The sequence below is a fragment of the Rhodnius prolixus genome, unplaced genomic scaffold (assembly GCF_049639745.1).
Source record: "Rhodnius prolixus isolate KJV_2025 unplaced genomic scaffold, Rpr scaffold_8, whole genome shotgun sequence".
NCBI classification, from domain to species: Eukaryota; Metazoa; Arthropoda; class Insecta; order Hemiptera; family Reduviidae; genus Rhodnius; species Rhodnius prolixus.
In genome coordinates this window covers 7,707,509-7,728,182 of record NW_027411593.1, presented here as the reverse complement: position 1 = coordinate 7,728,182, position 20,674 = coordinate 7,707,509, and the positions used below count along the sequence as shown (strand labels likewise).

Sequence of the window (20,674 nt, the reverse complement as noted above, 5' to 3'; positions counted from 1 at the left end):
ATTTTTATCTTTTTCAGAGTTTCTTACAGCTCACTGTCCACTGATGTACATTGTTGACACAATGTAAAATGACAGTAAAGAGAGAGAATACTCTCCAAAGACCGGCCTCCGGATGTGACACGTCTTAAATAAATAAAAATTGATAACAAAACTCATATTACATTTTCGCAATATTAATTAAATAAGAGATAATAAGAGTTATTTAATAATTTAAATTAAAAAAGAGATATTTTTTTAATTTTCTTTTTAATACTCGTACATTCCCAACATTATGGATTAATTCAAGTTTATTTAAGGGAGAGAGGGATTTACTTCTTTACAAGCAAACAACATGATCCTGGTAAATTCACGGAGATAAAGTGTAACGTTACACAATCACTATATATAAACGGAAGGCAACACCTAAATGAAGAAGAGAAAGAAAGAAAAGTAGAACTGTCTGCCTGTCTAAAATATAAACTCGAGGAATCTAAAAAGGAAACGGGAGAGGATTTGTCGCCGAGTTATTTCACGCAGTTGCTGTTTAGATGATGGCCTTAGAGGAGGAGGATGGTGGAATGATAGAAGCGAAGAGGTAACAAGTACTGGAAGCGGGCAGCAGCAGCAGCAGGCCCCCACCAATAGCGGTGAAGTGGGAGAAGAAGTACAATGGCGAGAATGGAGGCAGCACGCGGAAGTAGAGAGTAAAGTGGATGAAAGAGAAAGCTTTGGACCGAAACTACCCTCTTTGCCATTCCTCCAAACCTCCAAAGAGGCGCCCGTCATCTTCTACCCAGCGGAGAGACACAGCAAAGAGGGTGCTCCACTTGCAGATAGGGGCAGCTGTTTGCCAAAGTACCGCCAACGCGCCGCGCCTTCTATTCACCCAGACTCTACTACTTCCATTTCTATACACAGTCGACAATGGGAAAAGACGCCTGGGATACTTTAATCGTGAAATTAGGCTTCATGAGTATTGTGAATGGAATAGAGTGAAGTTGGGTCAGGCCAGATGGCTAGGAGAATTATAAAGAAATACCACACAGTTAACTCCATCGCAAAAGAGAAAGTTTCATGTGTAGGCGAGAAAAGAAGAGAAAAAAATTGAATTTTACACACTGTGTACCTCCACATTTTCTCACCACAAGGATCTGAGTGAACAGAACTCCTTTCTCCTGCTCCCTGCTTCAAAATTAATTCCTACATCCAGATATTTCACCCGAAAAACTATCTAATTTGTTTGTAATGCAACAATTACATAGTGCTCTTTTCCTCTACTTTTTATAGTTGCAAACTAGGTGCCAAAGGTTTTTCGAACTTCCTGCCACCTAGGAATTACAGCCAATTTCCGGAAAGAAGTTTCAAGTGAAATGAGGCCTTAGCTAAGTATTTATTCCAGGATTTGAATTAAAGATTACATTAATCCAAAAGAATGAAAGATCAATGCCAATTACTAATTTGCTCCCTCGTATCAAATACAACTCCAACTTTACAGTAATAAAACATTATACGTATGTAAACTAAAATAGAACCGTCAAACAGTTACTAGGTTTCACGATTTAAAGTTTTACCGAATCATTAACAATTTAAATGACACAATCACCTGTCCCCTCACTCTGTCAGCAAGTGTAGTGCGAAACGTTAACATAAATTAAGTTAGAAATCTATTAACCAAACCTCTGATGATGGATGAAAGTCTGAAACCGGCCAAAAATGCAATCAATTTGCAAGCTACGTCGGATAAAATCAACCAACTTATAATTGGTTTATTTGTTTTACTGTTAATCTTCTCAAATAAACCATTAAATAAAATATCCAAGACCTAGACACCGGGAATCGAACCCACTAAACCAACAACACACATTAGCTTTGCGGGCCTTGCCTATAACCGCTCGACTAAAGTGTGTACGTCTTAGTTCATTAAGTATATAAGCCTGAAGGCGAAAATTTGGCAATAAAATAAATAAAAAAAAAAATATATGAATGAAATTAGCAATATTCTTTCATCCCTATGGATTAACGAATCATTCACCAAAAAAAGGACGAACAACACCCTACAATGGTTTCAATATTTCATACTTTATGGTCTAAGACAGTGATTCTCAAACCACTGTGCCGTGAAAGTTTTGAAGTGTGCCGCCAAATTTTAGAAATGCATACAATAAAAATTATATATTAAATTGTAGAAGACGATATGAGAGTAGCATTATCATACATTAAGACCAAATATAAACGAAATTATCAAAAAAACAACAAGCTTAAATTTTTCTTTAAAAGTATTCTTATTACGTATTAACTTGTAATAAATCTCTTAATAAAATATGTAAGTTTCGTGACCGTAAATTGTTCAACTTAGGATTCAAGATTGGCGAGGAATCGGTCGAATAAAAAACAAACTCGTCTTTTTTCCAACGTTTCGACAAATATAATATATTGTCTTCTTCAGGGTGTGGCTATGCGGGTTGGTTGAATTACAGAAACTGATTTTCAGAAACTGTTTCTGTAACTCAACCAACCCGCATAGCCACGCCCTGAAGAGGATAATATATTTGTCGAAACGTTGGCAAGAAGACGAGTTTGTTTTTTATTTGGACCGATTCCTCGCCAATCTTAAATCCTAAGTCTCTTAATAAGCATACACTGTTGTTTTTGTATTCCATATTATTTTATTTTATATTGAAAATAAACAAAGTATTTTACATAGTGTATTTATCCATAATACACTATGTAAAATACTTTTAAACTTATATAATTGTTAGTGTACCGCCAAATTTTGAAATTGTTAAAAGTGTGCCGCCGCGACAAAAAAAAAAAGTTTGAGAATCACTGGTCTAAGACATCAAAATTTTATTACAAACTGACCTACGGAAGTGTTCATGAGACTCACGGAAGTGTTCCTAAACTGTTAAGTGTTCACTACTAACCTTACAATACGTACTACAAACAACTTTGAATGGTACTACTTCGGTCGCGCAAAGATGTTATCCTTCAAAAATTATATTACCCATTAAATAGCAATTCCATCCATTCAATAAATCTTGCACTTTAAATAAATAAAAACAGATAAAGAACGCATAAAATATCCTTATCATCTTTAAAGTCCTCTTAAACTGCGCTTGCCTGCTATCTAGCGGCCCACTTATGAAATATCTACCGTTTAGTTCTACTAGATTCCACTAAGATCTGATATTATCGAAGTTGCTTTGTAATTTCTGCTGCAAGCAAGCATTTGAATTAATAAAATAAATGTTCACAGCAACCTTGCATTACTTTCATTACAAATTCAAAATGGTTTGCCTCTAACATCGATAATTTTTGTTTAAACAAAAATTGTTTCAGTAAAAGTTCAGTACTATAAAAAGAAAAGATTCTGAGGATCAGTTGTTTCTTTAATTGGAATTTGCCCCGAACACCCTGTTCAGCGAGAAAATAATTATCTTTTCTGTAATCTGCCAACATTTATTATCAGAGGTTGATTAATCCGTTTTGTGCGGAAAATTCGACTTAATCTACGTTTCCATTGCAAACTGCACTTGCAGACTGAACGCCATTAAACCAAGCAAACTCCCTCTCACAGTCAGGAAGTATAGTGTGAGACAGAAACATAGTTGAAGGTATTATTCTCTACACCGAACTGATCTAATTTTAACCTCTGATAATGGATGAAAATCTGGAACCGGTCGGGTATACAAAAAAGAAAGGATGAAATCAACGGTAATAGGAACAATTATGAGTAATGTAGTCATTATTAACAACACTAATCCTGGCTAAAATGTAATAATCCATAACAATTAATATTGATTAGATCCAGGGGGGGGAACTAATGGCACAATATGATAATAATATTATTAAATGTGATAATTGATAAAATGCACTTTGACGTCAATGCAGGGGAAACGTCCAGATAAATGCATTTACTTTCATATCTAGATAGCTGAAATTTCAGTAGAATTATGTTTAGGGGCGTCAATCATAATTTAACTTGAACACGCCATGTATTATGGATTAAGAGGGGAAGATCCGCCTACACCAAATCCCGCCGGATATCCTGAAATAGTTCCATTCTTTCCTCATTCTTATCCATTCATTCAAGTCCTCTTAATCCCCCACATCCGTACGATGGACATGCGACTATCAAGGAGGTCTGGAGAGGCAACTACACTTCATAACGCCTTAATGATCTATAAAGGCGGCTGACATTGCTGGATGACCACCGTTCACGTCTTCAAGCATCTATAACGGTGAAAAAGTTGTAAAATTCCTAACTAGTAATGATAAGAATGATGGTTTTGGTTTTCGACCGCTGTTATTAGATTATCCAAGGGTGAATTTCAGAGGTACGATCAATAAATATAGAAATCAATTTATTTTTCCCCCACCGACGTTTCGGTGCTGTACTAAATTAGCTCAACTTTAAACTTCACAAATTTTATAATACCCTGAAGAAGGTATTATATTTACTGAAACGTCAGAGTGAAAAAAGAAATCTCTTTACAGTATTTATTGATCGTACCTCAATGATTTCCCTAGCTTAAAATAATGATAAGGGAGGAGACTAATCCTCCGAAAAAGGGACATCTCGAGAAATGCCAAACTCACCATTTACACCATCAAACCAGTCCTATTATATGGCTCAAAAACATGGACGCTAACCTCAGCGGATGAAAGTACTCTGAACTGCTGGGAGAGAAAGGTATTGAGAAGGATTTAGGTTGTGGAGAATGGTACTTATGATGTAGGAAAAATGCTGAGCTGAGGGAGCTTTTTAAGGAGACGAACATTGTAAAGAGCATTAAAAGCTGGGAAGACTACGCTGGTTGGGGCACCTCCACAGAATGGACCAAGGTAGAGCACCTCGCATCGCCTATGAAGGGCATCCCGGAGGCAGAAGGCCTAGAGGGAGGCCAAGACTAAGATGGTTGAACAAGGTGGAGGAGGACTTCTCCAAGTTAAATGCGGGAGGATGCAGAAGGAAAGCGAGTGATAGAACGGCTTCTTGGAGTGAATTGTTGAAGGAGGCCAAGGCCCTACAAGGGCTGTAGAGCCATGGAGTAAGTAAGTAAGGGAGGAGACTAACGAAATGGTTGGCGTACTGGAATACCACGCGGAGAACCTTGGTTCGAATTCGGCTGCTGAATCTTACGATGTTCTCTTCCAAGGAGCTAACTGACCGTTTTTTTTGCTTTATAAATATATTAGAATATAGATCAATGATCATACTTTTAATAAGAGTTGGAGTAATTACCTCTTTTCATATTCATTATCTCATCTCATTCATTCATTCCTGCATTAGCATCTTACTGTACTAACTGGTTGGGTTATGTCAGCCAAGCCTTTTACCACAGCTAAGGCTAAAAATCAGGCATTAGGTTCATAATTTTCAATTTTCCAAACGAGCAAACATAATTAATGCAAATGTAAACCGTAATGAATGCAATTTATCAACTTGGCTCACGTTTAAAAAGCAGAAAACTATTCAAAACGTTGGCTAACATAAATTTTAGACCATCTAAATGAATGCTTCATTAAAAATAAAAAAAACAGAAACACCATTAAATGCTCCCAGCATTCATGAGGGACCATTTGTTACCATCTGTTGGGAGTATAAACATTACTGAGAGTAGGTTTATAGAAAAATTCACTATCCTGGTCCAATACTAGCGCTCTCATTTAGCCGCCCATCACACTATCTGCAGGAGGGTGGACAGAGCAGCAAATTAACAGTATTTATCAGTGAACAATGGAGACAGAGGCTAGTGGGACATGGCGGCCCCAACTTTATTGTTACCATCAATTCCAACCAGTGGTTTCAGAGTGGACAGAATAAAGGCCACACTGTGTGCAGTCACATGGTACTCATACCCAAGACCCTGAAGAGCACTTCGCTTCAGCCACTCTTCAAATTAATGAACCAAAACACTAACACTAAACACAAATATCTAACACACAGTCTAACTAATTGTTGACGAACATCATTCTCTCTTTGTCACTTTGTAGTTTCTATCATTTATTTAACTTTAAAAAAAAAAAAATTGGAGTCACATTTAGATTCAGTAAGTACATTGTTCATTGTTTTTTATAAATTCATTCAGACATTAGATTGAAATTTTTACGTGAATTACCCAAAACTGCAACAGTACAGATTAAAGTAATGGTAATAAAGGAAGATTCTATAAAACTATGGGTTGTTACGGACAATAAGCAGGCTGAGAGCGAACCACGCCGTGTGCGGATCGTATCTACACAGGATCAACAAAAGGTCCTCTCTTTCCTCTTTGCGTAGATTGCAATGAGGAGAAGGATTTCAAACATATAATAATGATGTGTCCACGTTATGTAATAGAAAGGAAACGAATGTTTGACGACATATACAGGTGCTTTAGATGCACCATTTCGCTACGAAGACATAATATTCTCCACCAACATCTATGTGCTTAAGTCTGTAGCAGAGCTAGCAATGAAATATGAATGTATTTAAAAGTTATAGAATGAATGCAAGGAAATGATTACAGAAGGAGTACGCGATTTTAATTTCGGTTAAGCTATACGGATGGCAGGAATATAGAGCACTGATCCATCCATTAGTTGTAAGGTTTATGTAAATAGTTGTATATATAGTAGAGGGATGAATGTGTGAAGCGAATGTATTTATAAGTAAGAATGGAGAGTGAGGGATATTCTAGTGATAAGCTCCTAGACGATGCTGGCTGTATGGCGGAAGCCAATGCCAAAAAAAAAAGAAAGTTTCCCAATCTTGTCAAAATTTCTACATGGAAGTTAACACAGGATTGAAATAATTTCCCTAAGAATATTACTTTTAAAGCATTTTAATAAAGAATGGGGATGTCAGCTTAAAAAAGATCACTTCAGCGTAGTCTAAAGTTTAAGAATCAGGTAAACATTATTAAGAGTTAAAAATCAGCTGCCTAAGACTAGAGTGGGGGAAGTGGTAGCGATAGCATTTCCGGTCATTCCCCACCAATAAAAGGAAGAGACTTGAGACTTGCAACAGTGGACAGTAACTCCTAAAATTGACTTACGAAATACTAGTTCAGTACGATCAAAAGTTCACCATCACCATGACAACTGACTGGGGAAGGAAGAATAAATAATTAATTCGAAAAGAAGATTTAAAGACTTAAAAGAAGAAAAGCTGTGACCAAATGTTCAGTTGGAAAATAATTATTGTTATGACAGAATTTTGGGTTTTAATTGAAAACCAAAAAAATATATATCCAAATATACTTTAATAGAATCTCCGTCTTTCTTCGCTTACTTAAAAAAACAAGTAGTATTCAAAAGATCAACTAAAAAATATATTTTTAAAGATGTCTTGTCAGCAAAATTGACACGACACTTCCGTGAGACCATGTTCCTAATATTAAATTTACAATTCAACCCAGTTACAGCCTACCCTGATTAAATATGCCACCTACAGCTAATACAATCTACGATAAGACGTAATTATCAAGTTAAGGTACAAAGACAAACAAGGTCCCGCGATATCCAGTAAACAAATCGTTACTTGAATAAAAATTACATCGATATACACAATTAGGTCGGCTAAAATAGTCCTCAGTTGGCACTGTCGAACAGCAGCATCCATAAATTCGAGCCCTACAACCACTTCATTATATAATCAATTAATAACCGATCTAGTCCCTCGAGTACTATTATAGTATGTAGATAAGCCGTGTAATAATAGGCTATAAATTACCATATGGTCTCATTAAGACTTGCTATTGAAAGGCTATAAATACCAAAACCACTAAGAATAATAAAAATGATCTTTATAAATTATTCCACCTTTTCTTAAGTAAGAAAATATAAAAAATCAGAAGTATTACTACAATTTAAGACGATTGAAAAGCTTTCAATTTTTCGTATGATTGCATCAAAGAAATTTAAGAGTAAAAGTCGATCCTATGTATACAGAACTTGGCCATTCCTGAAACTAGACTCTAATAGAATCTAAAGCAACAATATTCAGTAAAAGTTCCAAATAAGAACAAAAAACATTGAGATTTAGAGTGTGAATTAGAATAAATGAAGCAACAAACGGCTCATTGTCACTACGACATAAACGGGATCTATTGTAATCAATAACTTTCGAATAACTAGCAGTTAGAAGTCTTATGAATTACCATATTTGTCTCAAAAAAACGAGAGACTTAATATAAGTGTCATAATTTAGTCGAAATCGATGCAACTCAATAGAGCTTCTAAGGTACAAAGTATAAAAAGAGTTACACTTTGCAATAGCCTGGAAAATTCACCAACTAGAATGAATCTTCATAATAAGTTATTCTGCATAAAATGCGTTATAATCATTAAAAACACCTTTACTTCAAAAATACTTGGATGAATACCTATATTTAAAAAATCCCCTTCTATAGAAGTGGTTTCTTTGTACCATCAAATTAACTCGTATTTAAAAATATGGATGTCAAAATCGAGTAAAAAAAAAATTATAATTTTAGCAAAGTGTAATAACCAATGAGATGAACTCACTGAAGAACATGCAAATTACAAAAAAAAAAAATTACTCCACCACCCATAAAAATATTAATATCGACTTACCCTTCTGCAATTGGTGGAATCCTTGGGTGTCTGATCTGACGCAACTGTACCAAATATGGTCGGCTGAAATTCAGAATAAGAAAACAAATCAGTCAAAAATAACATTGAAAATAAGGAAAGCAATTTAATTTTAGTGAAAAGTGAATGTTCAAATTGCTCAAATTTAAATTGAGTATTAATTGAATCAAATAAAATTTAGAAAAATCGATTCAAGGGAATCACAGGGCTCATTTTGCTAAAAATGGAATAATAACTGAAATAAACCACTGGATGACTCATTCTTGTCGAATAACATTGTGTAAAGTGAAACTTAAAGATTGTATCAACTTAAAACTTTTCAGCGATGTTTAGGTTTCCAAAGATATGTCTTCGGATTTGAAACTGAAGAATAGATCTTCAGAAAAACTAGTACAATCTAAGGGTGAATATGTTGTGAAGTAGTTGTTGACCTTAGATTTTGCAGAATGGGGAAAAAAACAAGAAAGAGATGGGTCATTAAACAGTAGAAGTAAAAAAATAAATATTGCATGATATAGAACTGGCGAATGAAATCAATGTACAAATAAACCTGGGAAGTTTAAAAGATGGAGGAAGAGACAGGAATTCGGAGCGACTTCAATGTATGAGGGTCGAAGTAATGGGGATTCAGAGGATGAGTATGTACTTATTTTGTTGCACTTTGAGTGAGCTACTGTTCTTTTTAATAAAAAATAGTTCATTAAGTTCATGTTATATAGTAGTAGTAGACTTTATTTAACAAATAAATTACAATAATTAAAATAAATATGCATTATATAATGTAATAATAAAGATTTTATCTCTGATCAATTGATCGTCGGAGAAGTCTATGTAGCGGACATTAAAAATGAATGCAATTTAACTTCTAACATTTAAAAAAATGAAAAAGAAAGAAAAATAATAATACAATAAAATTAAAATAAATGAAATAACGAAATAATGAAATCTGTATACATATTACAAAATGAAAACAATTTAATTACATTATAAAAAGTGAAAAAGAAAGAAAAACCAAAATATAATAATAAAATAATTATAATAATATAATAAAATAAATGAAATAAATAACTAATACTTTTAGAAGATGAATACAACATAGATTTTTTAAATATTTCCTAAATTTCTTAGAAGAGTAAAAGAGAAGGAAAAATAATAATATAATAAAAATAATTGAAATAAACATCTGTAATATAAACCAGAAAATGAAATTAAGGAAAATAACAATAGTAATAATAATATATATATAAATAATATAATAAAAGTACACCATACACTACCAATATTGTGTGATGGAAGGCCTTCAACCGATCGGACTATTTTAGAGGAAACTGCTAGATTAAGAAGTTTGCAAATAAGGGAATGCCTATCAATAGTATCGAAGGCAGCCGAGAAATCCACAACATAATGTATAGACCTTCTGTTTTTTTTTTTTTTTTTTTACTAAGTTTATATTTAATTACGTTTAAAAGAGTGAATACATTATCTGTTGTGGAATAATTGCTCCTGAAACCTGCCTGGAATTTACAAAGTCTACCATCATTAGCCCAATCCGGCAGCCTATAAGATATAGAATTCCTTGTAGAAGCTCTTTTTAATCCTGCCACATTATACGCCAAAATGTCCAATCGCTTACCGTTAGCATACGGTAATTGCTACTTAACAGAAGAAAGTGTCCGTAGTCATCGATTCCTGATCACGCCGACTCAAAGAAGAATCAGAACGAGGTCGGAACGCGAAACGCTCTAAAGTAGTCTTAACACTCTTTACATCAGTATCCGTTTTGTTCTTCTTGCTTAGCGTCTTTTTCTCTTTTCTCACTTCCTGTTCAGGAGCCGTGGGCGGTGAATCAGAGAGCAGCCGTTTTTTGTTTGAAGCGAGCCGAGTATCATACTCCTTTATTATTAATTTATCGTATTTTAATATAGCAAATTTACCATCCTTCCGGGCATCCCTAAACTGTGACATCAGTTTCTTGCGTATTTCAAGCACCTCCTTTGGAAAATCATCTACTATAACCATGTTTGTTTCTTTTAACTTGAAGGCATTTTTCATTACCAACAGTTTCATACGAAATGTTGTGAAACCTACAATTATCGGCCTAAGTTCATGTTATATATTTCAGAACAGTATTCTTTAAAAAAAGGAGAAGCTATTATACATTATACACATAGTTAAATCACCTAAAAGAGCAGATTTGTTATTTAAAAAACTGCTCAAGAAGTAGAGCAAAACCGAGACCAATATTTATAGGAAAAATTCAATATTAAGATTATGCACAACTATTCTATTTAAAGAAACAATTAACTGTTGAATCTGTGATGACAACCCATAGCTTTTTAACCAGAGTACACAAAAACAAAATCTATAAGTGCAACTTGTTTATTAGAATTCAAATCAAAATGTTGTGTTGATCAGCATAATCAATAATCATTCTTCTACTTGTGTTAATAAATCAATAATAACAAAGAAATACACAGTACTCAAAATAATAAGAGAATTATTGCTTAATAATGCTTAAACAGAGAAAGAAAACCTGTATGGAACTGGATCCCCGGAGACTGGGTAAAAGTAGAAGTGAAAAATTAATAATGAAAGAGTACTGACGAATAAAACCAATGTAAAAACCCCTGGAAATTGAAAAGATGGAGCAAAAGAGAGCCGCCGACTTGTGGGGGGGGATGAGCTTAAATTATTCTTTATTAAAAATCTTCTGTTCTAAAGATATAATCTAAATTCCTTGGACGAAAAGTTGGCAAATATGAAAAACAAAAGAACTAGAATTGAACAATAATTTCTCATACCTCACGGATGAATCAATCATCTCCAAATAAAAATATAAATAACAGTACACTACAAAATATTATGCTGAACAAGCTGTTGTGATTGTTGAAATTCAATCACATTTGAATCTACAAACAGAACAGATTCCAAATATTAAAAATGGTAAGCAAGTAGTAGTTTCAAATCTCATAAAGTTCTTTTAAATTTTGCTTGACAGTTACCTATATCTTTTCACTTTTTTATTAATAATCTAAAAGTTACATCATGTAAGAAATATTAATTCAGGTATGAAGATGACCGTAGTAGGTCAAACATTTGCTGTGTAGATTACACAGAAACATGCAAGAGACTCAGAAAAAATAAAGTAGTTACAAAGATAATACAAATACAACTTAACTAGAAACTCATAAATTTTGTACCATAGCAACACAGAATTCAACTACTGCCATGTAATGGATATTCTTTTCAACACTAACTTACATAGCAGCAACATAACGTACTATTCCGTTATTCTTGTACAAATCTTAATGTAAAGTGGCAAATAAGACAAGGAGTTCCATAACAAGCTACAAGAACTACTAACTCAAATGAGATTCTTAAAAATTGTAGGACAACATTCGAAAAAACAGGTATGAAATTTCCATTTCAAGGATAAAATACTAAGTAACTAAAATAAATATTCAACAGAAATTAAAGCAGTACAATGGATACAAAAATGAATATTTATGTAGAATAAACTCTGAATTATCTTAGATCATTAGAGACATCAAACGAAGAAGAAAATATATTAATAATAAAAAGGAAAATTAATTAATGAACTGTCAAAAGTTTTGTAACAAAAATAAAATTGTAATATTGTTTATCCTCAGTTAAAGTAAAACTCAAATCAAGTGACCATAACTTCTTTCACTTTGAATGTAAATTAAAGGATTGTTAAGAAAAAAGCCTTTTTGTTTTTTAATTCAACTATTTCGCTTTTATTTTAACTTTGTATAGGTAATATATTCGGTAAAAATCACTTGTCAGATAAATTAATGCAGAAAAATAACCAAAACTTGAAGAAAATTTCAAAAACTAATGTTATTTTGATTCCACAATTATTAGCAAAGGATTAGAAAGAAGCTATTTTCATCTGGTGAAAATTAAACAAGGATTAATAATAATCATGCATACTATAAATTTAAGTATAGTTCTAAAACTAATTAATTCATACGAATCATTTATATGATGAACTAACTAAAAAGTTGTACTCACTTATGATGTATAGCAATAAGTTCATACATTTCCTTAGAAAAGATATCGCTCCAACTTATAGACACAGGAAATGGAAAATACTTTTTTAAGAACACTCACACGATATTCAAATTTAAAACACTTAAAAAAACTACTCTAAATATAGCTACAAAAAACACATACATAGTAGTAATACGTTACACGAACTGGCAGCACTAGTCGCCATTACTTAAAATTACCCAGCTGTTCTCTTACGTAGTTAGTTGCCCAGTTCTGCCGCTAGAGTTCTATAGCGATCAGAGCGTCTTTTAATGCTATCTATCGGCGGATGTTGGAAACACCCAATGAACTTGCCATTATTTTTTTTTACTTATTATAAATATAAATAAGTAGGTATATAAAAGTAAGACAAACCAGTTGATAGAAATTTAGGATCTAAAAATTAATCTTTAGATGAAATTAAGGTTAATAAAGTTAAAAATAAATAAAATAAATAGAAAATTAGAGAAAGTTGAGATAAACATTCAGACAGCCTTTATTTTTATTTATTTCGTTCTTTTATTTTTTTAAGAGAAAATACGATGACCACAACTTTACGAAATTAAGTTTTCACTGTTTAAAAAAATTTAGAGACAGAGTTGGAATCAAAAGAAGAAAGAATCAGATAATTCATTTAAGATACATTGGTTATACTTTGTATAAAAAGGAGAAGTGAAAAAACCGAGGTGAAATTCAAGGTGGAACCGGCAAGAAAATCAGTGAGTTTATTAAATTCAAATCTGTGGAATGATGCTGAGTATGTCTGTGAAAAATAAGGAAATAATATTTCAAATAACAGTAGCCTGAATTCTTTCGCTTGCTTCCCATCTCAGACCTGTCTTTCAAATGCATTTGAGATCTAAGCAATGACGAAAAAGCTGCCAAGGATGGTAAAAGCAGTCGAAATGGATTTCATGAAACAATTAAGGAAGACACGGGTCGATAAGATGAAGAGGTTGTTGTGAAGATAATGGAAAAGAGGAAAATGTGAGAAAACTGAGGTAATAAAAAAAGGAAAAATGATCAAATGAATGAGTGAACAGGTACAAAGGAGAGCAGAAGTGGCGTGTTTCCAGAAACGATTTAGAAAAAGAAGAGATGACTGACAGAGACTTGCTGGAACTAGCCCTTGGTCCATACAGCATACCTTTGATCAAAGGAGATGGTGCAAAAGTAAAGTGTGTTGGAAAGACAGTTTTTGAGAGCAGCTCAGCCTGAAAATGATTTTTTTAATGGATCGTTTATTCCCGCACCATCATCCTCCATTACTTCCACATTTTCTCTTTTTTATGGTGGGTGTGTGGGTTCGCTGCTGTGGGTGTTAGCAGAAGGAATTTTCTTTTCTAATTAAAATCCACAACTGGAATTAACTTATTTTTACAATTATCTCGAAAGTGACAAATACGACTTTTTTGTTTAACTTCGTATGCTTATTTTAGATCATTTCTGCAGTTGAAGTTAGGTAGGCTTTCACCTCAATGCCACTTTATTGCACGTGCCTATAACGTGGGTAAAAATTGGTATGTATCTTTGGCTTCGTAACCAATAGAGCCTTGCCGTCATCGGATAACAACTGAATCCTACCCTAACCTACCTTTAAGAAAGCCTATTTGTGACAAACCCTTGATATTAGAAAAAATCTTCACCTTCTTACAAGGTCACAAGTTTATTACTGGTCTTTACGCTTCAATTGCAGTGGCTTCACAACGGAAACTAAGAGACAATTACAGTGCAATCTGCCAGAATATAATAAGATTTTTCATCCCCATTCCTTAAGTCTCCACAGTAATCCTGCACCCATCTCACCGACAACATCGAAAACCTTGCAGGATTTGGAGGAGCCCATAGGATGAAAGACCTCGTGGGATATAATAGATTTATTTGGTCGCCATTACATTAAATGCAGGCTACTGAACCCAAACATTAGAAGCTTTCATTTACTAAACTCCACACGGCTTATTCACTTGTACCATTTTCACTTGTGAATGTTATAGAAATTAGTTTAAATATTGGTAGCCTGGGATACCTTAAGGGACGCCAAGAAACCTGAAGAAGAAACTAGTCTGTAGGGAGTCAAAGAGGAATAGTGAAGAAAACCTTGTTTATCTCATCCATAAATAGAACGAGGGAAAATTATTTCACTTAACAAAGAAATAAAAAAACTATATTTTTAGTAATATAATTTTAATATTTACAAAATTGATGTAAATAAAGAAACAAAAAGCCGACAGTAAGGGTGTTGAAGAGTTTTTATTTATATTTACTTTCAATTTTATTGCCTATATATACAATAAAGTAAATATTTACACTGTTAAGGTTTAAAAAATTGTATTAAAGTAAATATCTATTTATTATATAGCTTACACTTAATAAATAAAACAGGCGATAAAAAGTTTTAAGTTTATATACACAGTGTACTAAGATAGGTTTGCGAACGTAGTAGGTGGCACAACCTGTCGGCTTGTCCTGTAACTAACTACACTCAATATACAACCATTTTAAATAATTAAAGAACTTTAACCGATTACATTAATTTTACAGAAAATTATTGGCTAAAATTAATATTATTTGTTTATTCCAATAGAGAGCTTTATTGGACGATAGTCAGAACGCTATAAAAATAAAAGAAAAATCATTAAAATAGGAGGAAATAGATAAGTTCACTTTTTCATTAATTTTTTTATTATTTAAAAACTAAAGCAAGACTTACCCTTCATATTTATTAGCCACTTTTTGCCTGAAATCACCAATCGTGATTACACTTAGAAAACACTTTATTATTAACCAATTAATAAATCTAATAATATTAATAAATAATTTTGAAAATAATTGAAAATAAATTTATGGACGGCCCATAAATGAACAAAAACAATCTGGGAAAAATAATACTTCTCCTCTTCGCCCCAAGAAAAAGATTTTCTGCAAATAATCTTCCATAGAATAACTTAACTTAACTTAAGACTTGTCTAGCACCCACAGAACTTTCGCTTTGAGCAACAATAAAATGCTGCCACCTTTGGGATTTCCACTTCACTCTTTATGGCGGTGGAAAACTGAACAATAAAAGTCTGTTCAGCTACTTTTGATAATAGCTATAAAGGGAGACCTCTATTCAAAGAATGAAAATGGGCAATTAGATTTTTGATCTGCCCCCAATTATAAAAACCCTATCAACGCCCAAGATCATAGCAATGTCTACTGATCATTTTCAAATAATTCGAGATTCTTTGGACGATTTCTGTAGCCTCACTTATAATGACAATTTTTGGGTTATAATTTAAACCAAATTATCGTTTTTTAAACTTTCTTCAAAATAATATACTGCGTCATTAATAATATTAATCGTCATTAACTTCCACCAAGTTTTTTCCCACTAAGAAATCTTTGTCCCTTGAAGGACTGGAATCGGACTGCTTACTTGTGTTTACTGGTACAGACAGGGCTTAGCTTCCGCGCTTAGATCCACACAAGTGGATACAATAATATCATCATTATACTTTTCTTGATTACTTTCAAAGATTATTTACATGGTGGTAGGGCAGGTGTAACACAGGTTTACCCAATCAATGCACCACAATTTTCAGGCTGTTTCTTTTATTATAGATTATCCTTCTAAAGTTTAAATAGTCAATTGGAGGGTTTTTACTTGTGCTTACTGAAACAGAAGTTTGAATGGTTTCATCTGCTGTGATAACATCAATTATCATAGCGTTGATGCATGATTACTTGGATTAATCAGATCTCTGAAGTCATGAGTTTCTTTATGCCAAAAATCTTTCGACATAGTAATGCATAAAAACAACACAAGTTAACAAATTTTTACACACAATTTTAGTAGTCAAGCAATTTTTTTAAGTGTTTCAGATAAGCTTACCTCATGTCCATTAATACTAAGCCCAGATATTCGATCAGTAACATCATTTCCTACAAGATCATCTACAGAAGATGACGAAGAATCTTCTTCTGTGGTGGACGATCTGCCAGTAGATGAACTTGAAGACGAGAACTTATCATCTTTAGTAACTGAAGTCAAAGAGCTTGCTCCAGAACTTGACTCCTTCTTACCACCACTAGGTTCCCAGACTTCTGCAGTGGTGGAAGTATAATAGTTATCCTCTTTAGTCTCTCTAGATCTACCATCTACCACACGGCCACCTCTGGCCACAGTCACTTGTTCCCTGGTCACAACGGTAGATTTCACTGATAGACTAGTCTCTAACCTAACTGGCGCCGACAAGATACCAGCTCTAATTAGTATCTGATTCAGAAGATCCGAATGTGGAGCTGTACCGTGGATTAAAGCGTCTCTGATTACGGCACCTTCGCTGCCTTCCAGTCTAATTGGACAACCATTCACTAATAATACTTCTTCTTCACGAATTGTGCTTTTCTTTTCACAATCTACCACACGTGCACCTTTGCCAAGAATGGACTCGACGGTCTCTTGGATTTCAGTGTCGTCCATCACCTGTTAGGAAACAACCTGGGTTATAATTTTTTTTTAACCTTTTTTAATTCACGTTTTGTTGCCGGCAAAAAAATAAAGAGATACAGCCATTGTTTATTAAGTTTCAAAATTACATTTTTAAGCTTTCCCAATATCAGAAAACAATATTCTAGCCAAGAGCACTTTAAGTCCGCTGCAGGTATACTTTATTAAAAAAGCATGTTGTTGCTAAGTGAATTTTAACAAGTATTCTATTACCATAGAATTTACTGGAGTAAAGGAGCCCTAGTTCTCCAAGGATATTAATACGAACAAGAGCTCGGGTACTTTAGGGCCAACTATCCGCTCGGGTGGTATTATAAATTGCATTATAACTGGGGTTAAAAAAGGCTGTGCTAGACCTATATTAATGTCATCTACTCTCTCTTGCCTCTCATATGAACAGGAGAACAGTTTTTTAATTGTGACAAATTTTAGAAAATGATTTTTTAACAGGAAATTCACAGTTTTTGTCACCGAAAATACATGATTTGACATGTTTTTTTATGGATGTTTTATGGTCTGCGCGTGTGCGTGTTCATGAACAGAACTAAGTCCATGGCCGCTCTACACATGCAGGAAACCAGGGTAGCGAAAAAGCTGATCAGTTGGCGAAGGGTTCTCTCTTCTCAAACCCTTGTAGCCCCAGAGCCCATGTTGCCCTACACTGGCATCCAATTGGGCTGCCAAAAAATCAAAGAATGGGCATGACCTGAGAGAATATGGCATGAAATGATGCCCACCAAAGAAGAAGAATGTTAAGTAAGTCTAAGTACTCCCGCGAGATTAGGAAATGGAACAGATATAGACCAAACATATAAGCAATAAGCACTTAAAGTTGAAAGAAATTCCGCCCCACCCATAAAATGAAAATTTGATCTAGTGTAGGGCCACTTTTGATTGAATGATATAATTCAAATTGCTGAATCTCATGTTCAATCACGTGATCCAAATATCAAATTTAAACTCTCGGTGTTTTTCGTAACTTTGACAGTGGCACCCATTCATACAAATAGATATACCGACCAAACTCAATCACTTTTTCGGAGTCTCTGAAGACCTAAAAACCGATATTTTCATTTAAATCTCAAAATCTCAATAAGAAGAAATTCTCTTACGAGTACCGTAAGGGAAATTATAATATTCAAAATTGTCCGGCAGGACAGTTGTATAAGGGTTGATTGTTAAAAAGTGTACGAAGGACAGTTGTATAAGGGTTGATTGTTAAAAAGTGTACGAAGGACAGTTGTATAAGGGTTGATTGTTAAAAAGTGTACGAAGGACAGTTGTATAAGGGTTGATTGTTAAAAAGTGTACGAAGGACAGTTGTATAAGGGTTGATTGTTAAAAAGTGTATACACTTTTACACCCAACTTTGACAATTTTTTTCTCATTTTCTATAAAAGATAAAATTCCCAATTTTTCTTTAAAATATAGGGCAAATCCTCCTTTATAACTGTAATTTTTTGTAACAACTCAGGTTTAATAGATTTTGAGAAAAAAGTTGCTGAAAATCAGCAAAAACTGCATTTTCAGAAAATGTTCTTGTTCTTATTATTACCTTTTTTTGTAAACTTATATCTTAATTCAGCCGACAAAGTTACAATGAAAGTTCTCACTTTAATCCAGTTTCCGGTCTTATATTCTTTTCTTAAGCTCACAAAAACTTTATTTAGGCTCAGAAATTTAAGTAGAAATAATATGAAGTCAGTAGAGAATGCAAACAGGGCAGGCATAATCTTATTGTAACTTAAAAACAAGTTAATTTTATCTAAAAGTATGTAGAATAAAATAGAATAATTCAAAGGCTTATGAGTTTTAAAGTGTCTAGTATCCAGAACTCTTAAATGTTCTACAGATTAAAGTATCAGATGAATAAACATGGGAGAAAGAAGGTTTAAAGTAGATCTAGAACACGTGGCCAAACATTGCTTGACAAGAACCAAGAGCTGGTTCATTTAAGTCGCCAAAACGGCTTAGTGGCTCACTATTAACTAATAATATAAATCCCTGCCATGTTTCAATGTTAAGGGCAAAAAACTTCCATTCTATTGGAGGTAATTATTTAACTTCAGCCATTAGACGAAGCTGAAACGATAGTATTTGGTCCCGTATCTGGGATGCAGTGGAGACGAGGCAAACCGTCCCTCTAATGTGTTAACCATCCCAGCTCAATACTGGAGAACTCCTGCAGTGGGAATCCACCTCCACCTCTCTAAACTTGGGCTACCAGAGATAAATAATGGTCCGGCCACAACGCTAGAGAACAGTGATTAATGATTTGTTGACTAAGGCATTCATCAATAGGGTGGCCTGTTCTTTTTCAACCCACCCCTCACTCAGCCATACATGTGGAAATGAGAGAAATTTGCGGAAATATTCCAAAATCGTTTCCAATGTTTCACCATTTTTTTTTCCAAAAACCAAAAACTGTTTAATATTTAAACTTTTGAACACTGCCATTTTTTGAGGGGTTCTAAATTATTATTATTAAACTCATCGCTAATCTCATCCAGTAAGTCCAGCAAATCTTTGAAATAAAAATCTGGATAATTCCAACTTTTGGGCGATCGATTTTCAAAAATAAAACAAAAATAATCAGTATCTTAACAATTTTAATCTAAATTGAGAAGATGCACCCAAGATTTGCAACGTTACAAACCTATATTTCTTTGCATTTTTTTGGTTTGTTTTTGTATTTGCAAACAATTCCTTGCAAAAGCCCATTTGTTTCCAATCATCTTTCTCAGGTTTACCACCCATGGGTTATCTTTCTTCTTCTTTTCGATCTTCTGCCCGAGATTCTAGCCTGAAACTCAGCCAGAGGAGTGCTCTCGTTTCTACTTTTCGGTTTACGTTCCCAAAGTTGTCTTTTTCTTTTTAAGAATACTGTAACGAAGTTAACGCGAGCCAGAGAAGAAAGGCCTACATAGATTGTTCTGGGAGACAATAAACTGTTGTGACTGTTGGGAATGGTCAATGTAATGAACATTGATAGTTGCTAGTAAATGTTAATGTTGGTAATGTTAATGTGCTAATAAATCAGGTTACTACTTATAAGTTTAGCGAGTTTTATTATTTATCGAACCCACACATGTTAATAACTAGTGGCAGTCACTAGTTGTAGTTAAAGTTTTTAGTGAACGGACAAAAACTTTACAATACTGTAAGACGCTCACTATTTTTAAGCTGAGCTTTTAAAGTGGTAGATCACGGTCTATCTTCTAGCATTTAAGTATAAGTTGTATGGATGCGATTATAATCCTATTTAAAACAAAAAAAAATCTAAAGATTCGCTAGCGCTATCCAGAATTTAACCTTAATTTTCGCCTTTTTTAGAGATTTCCTTTATTTAGAAACCAAATTAATTGCCCAATTTTCCAAGAGAATTTCCCTAATTAAGAAATGAAATAAATTTCTTCAGAAAATAGCAGGAGATTAGGTGGGTAACACTCTTTAACGTTTAAATTTATTTTAACAAGAGACTGGTATCCAACATGCAGCCTTTCTAATCAGGAGCTGTTTCTATAAATACTAGCTACTCTTACAATACCCGGA

General features: G+C 33.7%; 1 protein-coding gene across 2 annotated transcripts in view; it reads right to left on the bottom strand.

Moving 5' to 3' along the window:
- Window positions 1-20,674, bottom strand: part of LOC141450795 (uncharacterized) — a 243,359-nt gene that overhangs the window by 107,976 nt on the left and 114,709 nt on the right. The window contains exons 3-4 of one of the 2 annotated variants that reach the window (XM_074121603.1): window positions 16,505-17,098; window positions 8,560-8,622 (exon numbers count right to left, since the gene is read on the bottom strand). In XM_074121603.1, coding sequence (XP_073977704.1) covers window positions 8,560-8,622; window positions 16,505-17,098 — 657 coding nt within the window. The remainder of the gene's footprint in view (window positions 1-8,559; window positions 8,623-16,504; window positions 17,099-20,674) is intronic. The other variant, XM_074121604.1, reaches the window with a different exon arrangement.